The following is a 12,061-nucleotide window of genomic DNA, read 5'->3' as shown; positions in this document are numbered from 1 at the left end:
TGTAGTGGAATAGTGATACTTGTTCTGAAATAAGCACATCATGAAACTATCTGAAACAGGTCTCATATGATATATTACCTTATTGATTGAGTAATTTTGGGGAGGTGAGGGTAGCTAATTGTAAGAGAACTTGAACTGCTTCAATTTCCACCCCAGTCTTATGTAGAAAAATCCATCACTCCTTCCCTTTGTGCTTCATGGATGAATAAACTTTATTCTGTGGTCTGTTTTGACCGTTAATCATAAAATGATACAAATTGTGCCATAAAACACCCTTGTAATCAATGAACAAAACTCTTAGTATTTCATTAATGCATTGCAATACCTTTTAAGTGCTAGTCTTTTAATTATGCGTGGGGATTTTACATAAATGGCCTCTCTGTGGCCTGTTCATTCATTTTGAGGAGCTGTGCTGATGTTGCTGCAGCCTGATATCCAGCATTAGTGTTACATATCCTTGGAGGGTACAGAGACAGTCCTGCATGAAAGAAAAGTGCTGATCAGATGAGGCAAAAAGGAGGAAAGAGACATGGCCTATAGTCTCAATTCCTGTTGATGGACATTAAATTGCATTTTCTAGTGCGGGAAGATCTACAAGTGATAATGTTCTGGTTTTATAGGCTGTGTTGACCCTGTCATGTTGCTTCCTTTGGCCAGTAATTCTCAGTCTGTGTGCTAGGGCTCCCTAATATGCTCTTGTGTGTTCCAAGAGAACTTTCAATATGTCATAAGAAATAATCAAAGACTCCTGTGAATCCAAAGTACTCACCCAAAAAGAAGCTAGCTGCTGCCTCACTGGGTGACTTGCTGCTCTGGCCTGTTCCCAATCAGCTTCCACAGCATTTAATTCTGCTGCACATCTGTGTTTGGGATTGCAACAGAATTTCCTAGTTGATTCTCTGTGTGAGTCTCTGTTCTAGTCTTTCCTCTTTCCAATCAGCAGGCATGCATAGGTCAGGACTCATGCTTAAATACGGGAGGAATATGCTTCAGAAAGTGGATAATTCTTACTATAAAAGTAAACTCTTTTAGGCGTAAGACTACTGCATCCATTTTTAATTCAGGAAAAAAAAGTTGCCTTCTGCTATTTGGGGAAACACTGTTTCTAAGTTTTATAAAGATAATCAAGATGGTAAATGAAATTTGCATTTCTGTGCAATGCTCTTGTAAAAGCTGGTACTGTTCTTATCTGTAGTTGTGCTGGTGGTACATCCAATTCTGGGAACACTATTCTTTTAAAATATGTTTTAATAAGGGGCTTTGAAGTTGAAATTCAGATTTGTGAAAGGGTGATAGAAAGCTTAGGAAGGGGAGGGAAAATCCTTAAGCTGTAGCATTTTGTCAGTTCAGAACTGGATTTATAAAGAACTTTTCTGTAACTCCCTTATCTTCTTTGGCCTCTGCAGATGGTGCTGCGTTATGATGCTTCTGGAGGTGGTCTGATGTAGTGCAGTATTTAAAAGAAATTCAGGTAATTACATTAAAATAGAATTGGTAGTTTTCTTAATTTCAGTATTTCATCGAGTCACAATAATGCCTGTACAGGGACAGTGAATGTCCAGTCTAGAGAGTTGCCGGTGTCAGATATTTCTTTAAAAGCTTCCCTCATGGTTGAGGAAATACGGAATAATCCACTCTCATCAATAGTTTTCCCTAGTTGTTTGTAGAAGTAGAAATATAAAACCATTTTTCAACTAAATTGCTGTTAACTTCTATACTACTAATGTATAATAACAACAACAACAACAACAACAACAACAATAGTAATACTTAACATTCATATAGTGCATGGTGGAGAGCCTCCTGACCATAGATCAAATGCAAGCCATAGGATGTGGCCCTCTGCCCCCATCCCATGTGCTAGTGGGGGCTTTTTAAAGGCCTAATTGCTATGGTGGTGTAGGGTGGGGATGATTAGAGGCGTCACCGCTGGGGAGGGAAAGACTAACCCTCCCCCAATGTTGTAACTTTACCACCCCACCTCCATTGTTAATTTTTTTTAAAGTCCCCATTGGTGCTATTTGAGGCTTATTACAATACCAGGGCAGGAGTGGAGGTAGGTGGGGAGGAAAGGGAGAGAGTACTGGGGGAGGGGAGACAGAAAAACGGGAGTGAGAGCGAGATACACACAGAGCGTGTTCGTGTGTGATAAGAGAGATACAGGAAAAGTTTTACGTAAGGGAATGTGGCTGTCACGCCAAAAACGTTTATCCAGCCCTGGTATAACATATTCAAATGTTCAAACCGCTTCATATGAATCAGCTGTAATCCTTACAAGAACCCTGTAAGGCGAGTCAGCATTATTGTCCCCCATATTGCAGATGGGGGCGACTGAGGCTGAGAGAGAATGGTTTGCCTGAGGCGCTCTAGTGAGTTCATGGAGTCATGAGTTTTGAACCAGGGAATTCTTGATTCGCAGCTCAGTTTCGTAGCCACCACACTACATCAGCGCTCAATATATTCGGTAGGTATACTTGTTAGCCGTATTTGCTTTTGGGGGCTTTTTTTTTTTTTTTAGCCAAAGCTGATACCATGTAGATATGGTATCTGCTGTTGTGTGGTGTCCTGCAATAATATATATGATACTTGAACTTAAATATTGTTACACAGCTGACAAAACTGAATTTCCTTTGAAATTTCACTGCAGTGCCTCATCTTTAACCTACCGTCAACATTTGCAATATGGAGGTAGTGTCGGCAGAAGTGAACAGCTTGCTTCCTGAAGAGATCATGGACACAGGTATAACGCTGGAAGAAGATGAGAACATTGAGGCTGTAATTGTAGGGGACGCTATTCCTATGGAAACGGAACTGGAAGGAATGGCAAATGTAAGCTCAGTTGGTGATTCTACAAGTACCGCTGCATTGTCAATTGCCACAGAGACTGTCACAGTGCCCAGCAATTGTGTAAGCCATGTCACAGGCAATACTGCCAGTGCAAAAGCTGACACTGGTGCAATTGTACAACCTTCCTTTCAAAGTAGCCTCCAAAAACTGGGTACTCAGACACCTGTCACTATATCAGCCAATCAGATCTTTCTAAACAAGGCAACTGATTTGAAAATTGGTAAACAGACTGTGAAACAGGAAGGACAAAAGCTCATTGTAACAACTTTGGGGAAGCCTGGGCAGCCAATTGTCTTAGCTCTACCCCACAACCAGCTATCTCAGTCTCCGAAGGCTACATCACAAATGCAAGCAAGCGACTCCAAGGTGTCAACACAGCAGTTCAAGGTGGTCACTATTGCAGGAAGACCGGAGGTGAAACCTGTCATTGGTGTGTCAGCCTTGACACCAGGGAGCCAGCTGATAAATACTGCCACTCAATCCACTGTATTGCAGACCCAGCAATTAAAAGCAGTGCAGGTAAGAAGGAGTTCTGATAATTATACTATGCCCTCTTATTTGGGATTCCCTTTCATGGGCAGCAAAGTATGTGGAGCAGAGTTGGGCTGGTAAAAGGAACCCCAGTAAATCAATAAGACAAGCAAGATGTAAAGCAGAGTTAAAGTGTAATGGAGGGTTATAAATAATAATGGAGTACAGCGGCAAAGAATGATTTGGAGAATGCTTCATGGGAATCATGAGCAGATAAAACATCACCGGTGATGAGTAGAAGCAGGAGATGGCAGTTTGTGTACAGTGGAGAATGAGAGTAAAGGCAATATGTAAAGAGAAGGTAAGAATGGGTGGGAGCATTGGGGTGTGTGCATGTATACAAACATTCCGCAACCTCCCCACAAGTACCCTCAGCTTCTCATCCCCACACCTAGGTTGACAGAAGCATTTTCTTGGATCTGATTTCTTCTGTAGCAGGAAAGAGGTTTTATGGCTAAGAATTTTCCCCACTTATTGTTTATAGTAACCATCGTGGGAGGGGTTGTATGAAGGGAGAGGGATTAACCTCTTCCATATGTGTTCATTGGGGTTTCTTATGCAGCAGCTAGAGGGGCGGGGGAGAGGGATAGCCTTGGTCTGTAGGGACTCCCATCTCCCTGGTCAGGTATCCCATCCAACCGTCAGCCAGTTTGAGTGACTTCACCTGGTGTTTGACACTTAAGACAGGATTAGGATTATGTTACTGTACTGCACACCCAGCCACCTGATGTTCTCCTTGCCTGAGCCGGCAGAGTGATCTTGGGTGTAGTATTGAGAACTCCAAGACTTGTAGTTTTCAGGGACTTTAATATTAATGCTGAGGTTACCTTGTCAGCGGCAGCTCAGGATTTCATGGCCACCATGTCATCCATAATCATGCTTGTCTCAAATAATTTCTGGCCCAACACATGGGGCAAGGCACATTTGGGATCTGTTTTTCTGTACTGGGTTGGGAGAAAATGATCTGTGGCTGGGGGTGCCAGGAGTGACTCTGTTGCTATCTGCAACCCCTGCAAGGGTGGGGTGGGGGGCAGAGTTTGATGGTCTGCTCCCAGAGAATAATAAATCAAGATGGTTTTCTGAGATCTCTTGGGGAATAGCCTGCATACTTAGCCAGCGGTCCTGCTGAAGCCCTGGTCTCCACTTGGAATGACGGGATGACCCAGGCTATTGATACAACCGCTCCATAAGGTTCTCTACCCAGTCATAGTACCATGTCTGCTCCTTGGTATTCTGAGGACAGTGAAATAACAGAGTCAATGATTAGAGCGTAGTTGGCGATGGCTTGTAATGAATGTAATCGTATACAGGTGGGAATTCATTTGCGATTTTATTCTATGACAATGCAATCTTAATTCTCCAACACTATTGCATCCACTCAGTCCAACAGAGCTTTTTTGGGTGGTTATTATTATTTTTTATTGTTGCATTTATATCCTGCCTTCTTTCCTCCAAGGAACCCAGGGCAGCGTACAAAATCCTCCTCCTCTCCATTTTATCCTCACAACAACAACCCTGTGAGGTGGGTTGGGCTGAGAGTCTGTGACCGACCCAAAATCACCCAGTGGGTTTCCATGGCCAAGTGGGGACTAGAACCCGGATCTCCCAACTCCCAGGCCAACACTTTAGCAACTATACCACACATCCTGGGTGTAGATTCTGGAATATACTATGTCCTGGGTGTAGGCTCTGGAATACAGCAGCTTGAACCCTTAAAAGCCAGTTATGATCAAATTGCTGGACATTTTGCAGATAAAGTAACTCATATGCATGCCAGCTTGGATGGCAGGTTTTTGTTGATGGTGCACTAGCCCTGTCCATCTCTGACCATCTAGTCACATTGATACCTTTGAGCTTGTGCAACCTATGTGCTATTTAGATTCTTGCCTCTACTGGCTTATGAAATCAGCCAGAGCTGGGCTGGGTACTTGGACCTCAGAGGTGGTTAATGCCCTTTTGTGGGATGGTGAGGTCTCTGAAGCTTTGAAAGAAGCAGTGAAGCTACTATTGAAGAAACCAAATTTAGAGCCTTTAGGTTCTGATAACTACCACCCGGGGTCGAATTTGCTATTCTTGAACAAGGTGCTGGAGCATGTGGTGGCCTCTCAACTCCCAGGCAGTGTTGGATGATACTATTTAGATCCATTCCAATCTGGTTTCAGACATAATTATGGGATGGAAACAGCCTTGGTTGCCCTAATTGTTGACTTATGCCAGGAAATGGAAGGAGGAGTGCAATCCTGTTGATTTGTACCATAAACCATATTGTCCTTCAGGATTCTTTATCTGTGTTTGGCTTAGGAAGCATGTTAATACAATAGTTTTGATCCTTCTTGGAGGACCTGTCTCAGAAGGTGGTGCTTGGTGACTTCTATTCCACCCCATGGCCATTAGTTTGTGGGATGCCACAAGGCTTCATCCTGTTCCCTATGCTTTTTAACATCTACATGAAACTGCTGGGGGCAAGTCATCCAGAGATTTGGGCGGAAGCATTATCAATATGTGGATGATACGTAGCTCTACCTCTTGTTTCTATCTACACATCGTAGGGAGGCTATAGAACTCTTGAACCAGAGCCTGGAGGCAGTTTTGGGATGGATGAGGGTGAACAAGCTAAGACTTAATCCAGACAAGACTAAAGTGGTGTGGATTGGGAAACAGACTACTCTGGACAGAGATTTACTGGTTTTAGATAGGGTTGCACTCCAACTTAAGGAGCAAATACATAGTGCAGGAGCCCTCATGCACTAACAAGGGAAGCTCAGGTAGATGTGGTGTTCAGGAGTACGTTTTACCAGTTTAGAGCCACGGCTGGTATACAAGCCTACCTGGAGAATATGAACCTTGCCTCAGTTATCCATGTACTAGTGGTATCCAGCCTGGACTACTGTAATGAGTTGTATGTGGGGCTGCCTTTGAAGATTGTTTGGAAATCTCAGTGCAGAATACAACTGAACGAGCATTGGTGGGGGCGAGGCAGTCGCATTATATGTCATCTATACTGCACCAGCTGCATTGGTTTCTGATGCATTTCCAAGCTCTATTTAAAGTGCTGGTTTAAACTTTTAAACTTCAAATGCTTTTGAGACCAAGTTACTTGACAGACTGCTTTCCCAAGTTTCAGCCTGTCCGCACTTTAAGAACAGCCTCAGAGGCCGTTCAGAGTTGTTCATTTTTGAGGGAAGTGAAGTGGGCAAGTATATGAGAGTGGGCCTTTTCTCTAGTGACCCCCCCATCAGCCCCCATCATTGCAAGCTTACCTCTTTTCTCTGCCCTTCTATGTTTCAGTGGAGTGTTCTGGTTTTTTAGCTGCAATTTTGCTTTAGATTCTTTTACCATTAAACAGGGCCATTGTGACTGCCGTGGGTCAAGAACCATTCTTCCTTAGATTAATCTGTAAAGGGCTGGGTGTGCCAAATAACTTTGTTAAGAAGTGACGTGATGGTCAAGCCAAAGGCAGCGTAACCATTCTTCTCCACTGACTGGTTCCCCTCTCAATGTTAAATGGAAGTTTGCCTTAACATAAGGCTTCTGTGTGATTGGAGAGTCCTCTGTGCCATTCTCTCACTTCTTGATCTTCATTTGAGGGGTGTGGGATGGGCCCCTCTCCCTTCTAAGCAGGTTAGAACATCCAGCTGCCCAGATGGCAGAATCTAGTTATTCCTGGTCTAGAGATAACTTTAATGTTAACAGACAAAAATAACTTCTAAATTGGCTATTGGGTTTCTCTTGTTTTTCAGATTGCTAAGAAAAACAGGACACCAACCTCCGCCCCAGTAATCACGAAGTTGATCTTCACAAAACCAATCAACAGTAAAGCAGTTACAGGGCAGACAACTCAAGTGTCGCCGGTCATTGCAGGTTATATATCTATGTGTGGCTTCTTACAAAGTGCTGTTTTTCAAGCATGTGATATGTGAATGGAGTCAGAGAGATGGGTTGGAATCCAACAGGCTGGGATATTCATAGGGGCTTTTCAGGCTTTCTTCTCTTCCCTCCACTGCTTTACAAGTACCCTAAAAAAAGTCGTTCCTGAAGCCCAGGGGATCTTCCAGTGTGACATTCAGTGTGGTAAGGGGAAATTGATAACTCCTGTTTGTTCACAGAATTGCTTTCTGAGCATGCACAGAGATCTTTCGATCCCAGCCACAGAATGAATCCTATGCCCTATTTCTCATGCTGTTCTCAATACAGATGGAAAGTGTGTCAAAGTTCAGAGTTTTAAGAAGTTATGGATTATATGTGTCATTAAAATGCCTTCCAAACTTAACAGCAATGTTGAGTTATCTCTCCCTCAGAGGATCAGATTGTATTTACACAAAGACAGCTCACATACAACCAACTTACCATGTGGTAAATGTGGGAAAGCTCACCTGCTTTGTAAACATCAGGTCGAACACAGTTATACAAATGGCAGTTGGCTTTGAACTATTCTGCAGTTGCTGTTGCTCTACTCTGATTCCTTACTAGTTCTATTACTATGGGATAAATTCATTAGCATCAAATGCCACATTAAAACATGCCATAAGCTGGAAGTCTTTATCTAAATGGACATTTTATTTTTACACAATATGGATTGCCTTTATCAAACTGCACCTGGTAAATCTCTTGCCTAACTGCTTTGCTAACATTTTAGTCTGTTAAAAGACTAAAAAAGGAAAAGTTTCAGTGCTCAATAAATTAATTTCAGTTTATACTTAAAGTTCAGCAATGCATATGCTTGTTTCCCTGTCCTCTCCTCCCCCCCCTGGGTTTTCCTGGGCAACCAGTGTTCTTCAGGATACATCTCTAAATATATTTGTCATTTTCCTTTCACTTTTTCCGATTTCTAGTTGAAGCTGTAATAATTTCAAGCTAAAATCTGAAAGGAAACTGAGGTGGCACAAGCAGAACTAAAGTTTACACAGGCTTGCCTAAGGCTGTAAATGTACGCTTGTGGTTTCCAATCCAGTCATCTTTGCCAACAGGAAGTTCTAGGATATATGCACCCAGGCTCTGAGTGGGGCTTGGTAGAACTTGTCTCTTAAGATGATTAGTAGCGATCTGTTTTATTTTTTCCTTAGCATTCTGTTCTAATTCATAACAGGATTTTGTTTTTGTTAGGGAAAGAGAGGGGGAAACCACATTAATTTTATTTATGATATATCTTCATCTTTAAGTGGCTAACACAGGAGAAAAATTATCAGCCTTTTTAACTGGAAGTTTCCACTTTCAGTTGGATGGTGAACTGGTACCCTGCCAACTTTCTTTTGTCTCTATTTTCAGTTTTTGTTTTCTTCTTGGTTTTTTCAGTTGCTTCAATTAAAAAAAGCAAACCATGGCCAGAAAATGTGTTTTACTCTGTTACATGAGTAGTAGAAAGATGTGATTAAGGAGCGTCTCTTGTGCAATGGTGTAGAGCAATAAAGTGAGAGTCTGTTTAACATCCATGACATGTAGCCAAAGCTGGAAAGACTGTAGCCACTAAAATAATCAGATTGTCTCTTTGCTCCTTTTTTAATAGGTAGAGTTCTCTCGCAGACTACTCCAGGAACACCTCCAAAGACTGTAACTATCTCAGAAAGTGGAGTTATTGGGGCATCTTTAAGTTCTACTATTCAACAGACACCAAATAAGATAGCCATCTCTCCCCTGAAGTCACCTAACAAGGTAAACCATTTATTTAATTAACTTTATATCTGTATTGTATGTATGGCTCCTACTATCATTATGATTCATGCTGCTGATAAATGCTGCAGAACTATTCTCCTATTTGCATAGAAGCTTACAGCGGTTTTAGTGTTGGTCTGAAAAGTGTTGCAAACAGAGGACATGTTCCGCTTAAACCAAAAACTTATTCTGAGGTGGTGGCTCTCAGTTTGGAAACATGAGTTAGCCTCTTAAACTCAGTCTGTGTTGGCTCAAAATCTACAAGATTTGAAGAAGAGTTAACTTGAGCTTCTAGGTGCCTTCTTTTTAATCCTTTGCCGTTTCTTTTCATCACACTTTCAGATTATATACAGCAATGAGGTCTAGAAGCTTATTGTTTACAACTCTTCAATGAAATTGGTATTCTCACAATATTACTGAACACATAAAAATTCTTCAGTGGGGTTTCATTTTGCTAGCAGCTCCTGTTGCCTAAACTCCTGTAATTTAGGATACGGATGCACACTGATTAATTGGAATTGATACCTTTTTCAAATCAGGCATTGAATAAACACAGATTATGCTAGAGACATAATCTTGAGCACGAAGATGGATTTTCTGAAGGTCTTCTTGCTCGCTTTCGTTACCCTGGCATTGCCTTTTCTCACTGGTGGTTCTGTATGTCCTGGTTTGTTACTGTGAATTTAACTCTGCTGCCCTGGGAGTGTATACTGAAGAGCAATTCAGAGATTCGCTAAAAAAATGAATCTCATAGGTCTATATTACATGTTTTCAAATGGAGAATGCTGATATCCCAACACAGTGGTGCAGTTAGATAACTTGAGGCTCTAGATCTAAGTCTTGCAGGAGCCCTCCTTGTTAGATGGCAATGTGTTTCTTCAAAATGTTGTAAGCCAACCCTGCCTTCCTGCTTTTTCTGCTAACTGGGGCTCTCAACCTCTCCCCCAAAAGTCCTGCCCCGACTCCACCACCACGGCGTGTTTTGCCCACTTGTGCATTTATATTGTGTACACATTTTGAAACTGAAAGATCTATGTTTATGTTGATCTGTCTATTACAAAATTATTTAATTGATGTCTTCAATTTGTTAAGCAGCTAACGGTAGTGTCGGTCGCCTCGCAGCCTCCAAGCTCCCCTCAGAAAACAGTCGGTGTTCCTTTAAACGTAGCCTTGGGACAGCAGATTCTCACAGTGCAACATTCGACACCCTCTTCCCCAGGAAAGGCTGTAGTTAACAATACAACTGCTCAGGTATGCAGTAACCGGACTTGTTCTGAGAGAGCCTCTCCTTCAGACTGAGTTGCAGCATTACATAGTTTCAGACACTGTTGACTATTTATCCATACTACATTTGCTTTTGTTCTGATGAGCTAAGTACTATTGAGAAAAAAAAAGTTGCTTAAAACAAACTTGTATACAAGCAGTGGTTTACAACAAATAACTTCTGGTCTAATAATAATTCAGTTATAGTGCATTTCAGGTGTTTCTCTATTTGTGCTTTAGTCTGGAACATGAGAGGAAATAATGCTGGCCCTTCTAGAAATGATTATGTTTGCCAGTGATTAAAAAAAAAAAGCTGTTGATATCTCAAGACAAAAAGAGTAACTTTATAACTGTTTAACAGGCTGTGAAATCTGCAGTTCAGACCCTCACTGTGGGGGGAATGGGTACATCGCAGTTTAAGACCATAATTCCCTTGGCAACAGCACCCAATGTTCAGCAGATTCAGGTACCTGGAAGCAAATTCCATTATGTCCGGCTTGTAACTGCCACAACAGCCAACAGCAATGCACAGCCAGCTGCTCAGAATCCCAGCACCAGCACGGCACCCCTTCAGCAAGGTTAGTGGCGTCCTTTGTAGAATGGTACGTATGAATGCCTTTAAGAGAAGTACAACTATAAGGGGAATTAGGTAAGCATTGGCGAACGTTGCGTGTTCAGCACAGTTGCTCTTTGGAGCTTGCATGCCTTAACCTTAATTTCGTAGAGCACTGGGGATTTCCCTATGAGGTGTTTTAGAAGTAAAGTCTCTTTTGTATTGCATTCTTTTTTCAGAACACGTCTAGGTTGAACAGCTAGGTAGTAAACAAAGGTTTGATGTGTGTGTTTTTCCTTTATTGAAAGTTATTTAAAAGTTCCTTTTTTCCTTTTAATTTTAACCCAGTATAGTAAATTACTTGATTGGTTAAAGTAATAATGGTGCTCAGGCTCATCATCTAGTTTGATTATTTTACCCCATAAATAGAAAATAATCCATGCATAAATGGGGTCTGCAACAAATTGTTGCAGTCTGGAGTGCTCCTGGTCACTGTTCAGGCAGCCATTTTTTCCATTTTCCTCACACTATCCAGCATTTTGTAGCCACTGAACACACTTATCCATTATTGCACTGTTTTAGGTTCCCTCCTGCCCCAAGGTTTTTTCTTAAGACTTTTTCTATTTCTGCACACCTTGATGTTTCCCCAGGCCTGCTAATAACTCCCTCTTGTGTATGAGTGGTGGTCCCATTTTCGCTATGTAAGCAACAGCACTCATGCCTGAACACAGGAAACCAAACAAATGGAACCTGCAACAAAGTGTTGCAGGGTAGAACACTTCTAAGAACATAAGAAGTGCCCGGATGCTGGATCAGACCAAAGGTCCATCTAGTCCAGCTCTCTGTTCACACAGTGGCCAACCAGCCATTGGCCGGGGATGAACAAGCAGGACATGGTGCAACAGCACCCTCCCACCCATGTTCCCCAGCAGCTGGTTCACACAGGCCTACTGCCTCAAATACTGGAGATAGCACACAACCATCAGGGCTAGTAGCCATTGATAGCCTTTGCCTCCAGGAATTTATCACACACACCCCTTTTAAAGCCATCCAAATTGGTGGCCATTACTACATCCTGTGGTAGTGAGTTCCATAATTTAACTATGCGCTGTGCAAAGAAGTACTTACTCATCCTGGATCACTTTTCTTCAGGGTTCCCCACGTTCCCCCTATCCCTACTGTATTCTATTTTCTCTCTCTCAACATTAACTAGCTTTC

At 42.1% G+C, this 12,061-nt stretch overlaps 1 protein-coding gene across 4 annotated transcripts in view; it reads left to right on the top strand.

The window, feature by feature from the left end:
• The window catches only part of LIN54 (lin-54 DREAM MuvB core complex component), a 37,713-nt gene that overhangs the window by 11,552 nt on the left and 14,100 nt on the right, over positions 1-12,061 (top strand). For 3 of the 4 annotated variants that reach the window (XM_063136312.1, XM_063136313.1, XM_063136314.1), the window contains exons 2-8: positions 1,407-1,471; positions 2,322-2,464; positions 2,648-3,366; positions 7,119-7,239; positions 8,882-9,027; positions 10,123-10,278; positions 10,652-10,868. In XM_063136312.1, the coding sequence (XP_062992382.1) occupies positions 2,683-3,366; positions 7,119-7,239; positions 8,882-9,027; positions 10,123-10,278; positions 10,652-10,868 (1,324 nt within the window). In that variant the 5' untranslated portion in view covers positions 1,407-1,471; positions 2,322-2,464; positions 2,648-2,682. The remainder of the gene's footprint in view (positions 1-1,406; positions 1,472-2,321; positions 2,465-2,647; positions 3,367-7,118; positions 7,240-8,881; positions 9,028-10,122; positions 10,279-10,651; positions 10,869-12,061) is intronic. The other variant, XM_063136315.1, reaches the window with a different exon arrangement.

Source organism: Elgaria multicarinata, chromosome 10, assembly GCF_023053635.1.
Source record: "Elgaria multicarinata webbii isolate HBS135686 ecotype San Diego chromosome 10, rElgMul1.1.pri, whole genome shotgun sequence".
In the NCBI taxonomy this organism is placed as follows: Eukaryota; Metazoa; Chordata; class Lepidosauria; order Squamata; family Anguidae; genus Elgaria; species Elgaria multicarinata.
Note: the sequence above shows the minus strand (reverse complement) of the source record. Positions and strands in the feature narration are given on the sequence as shown.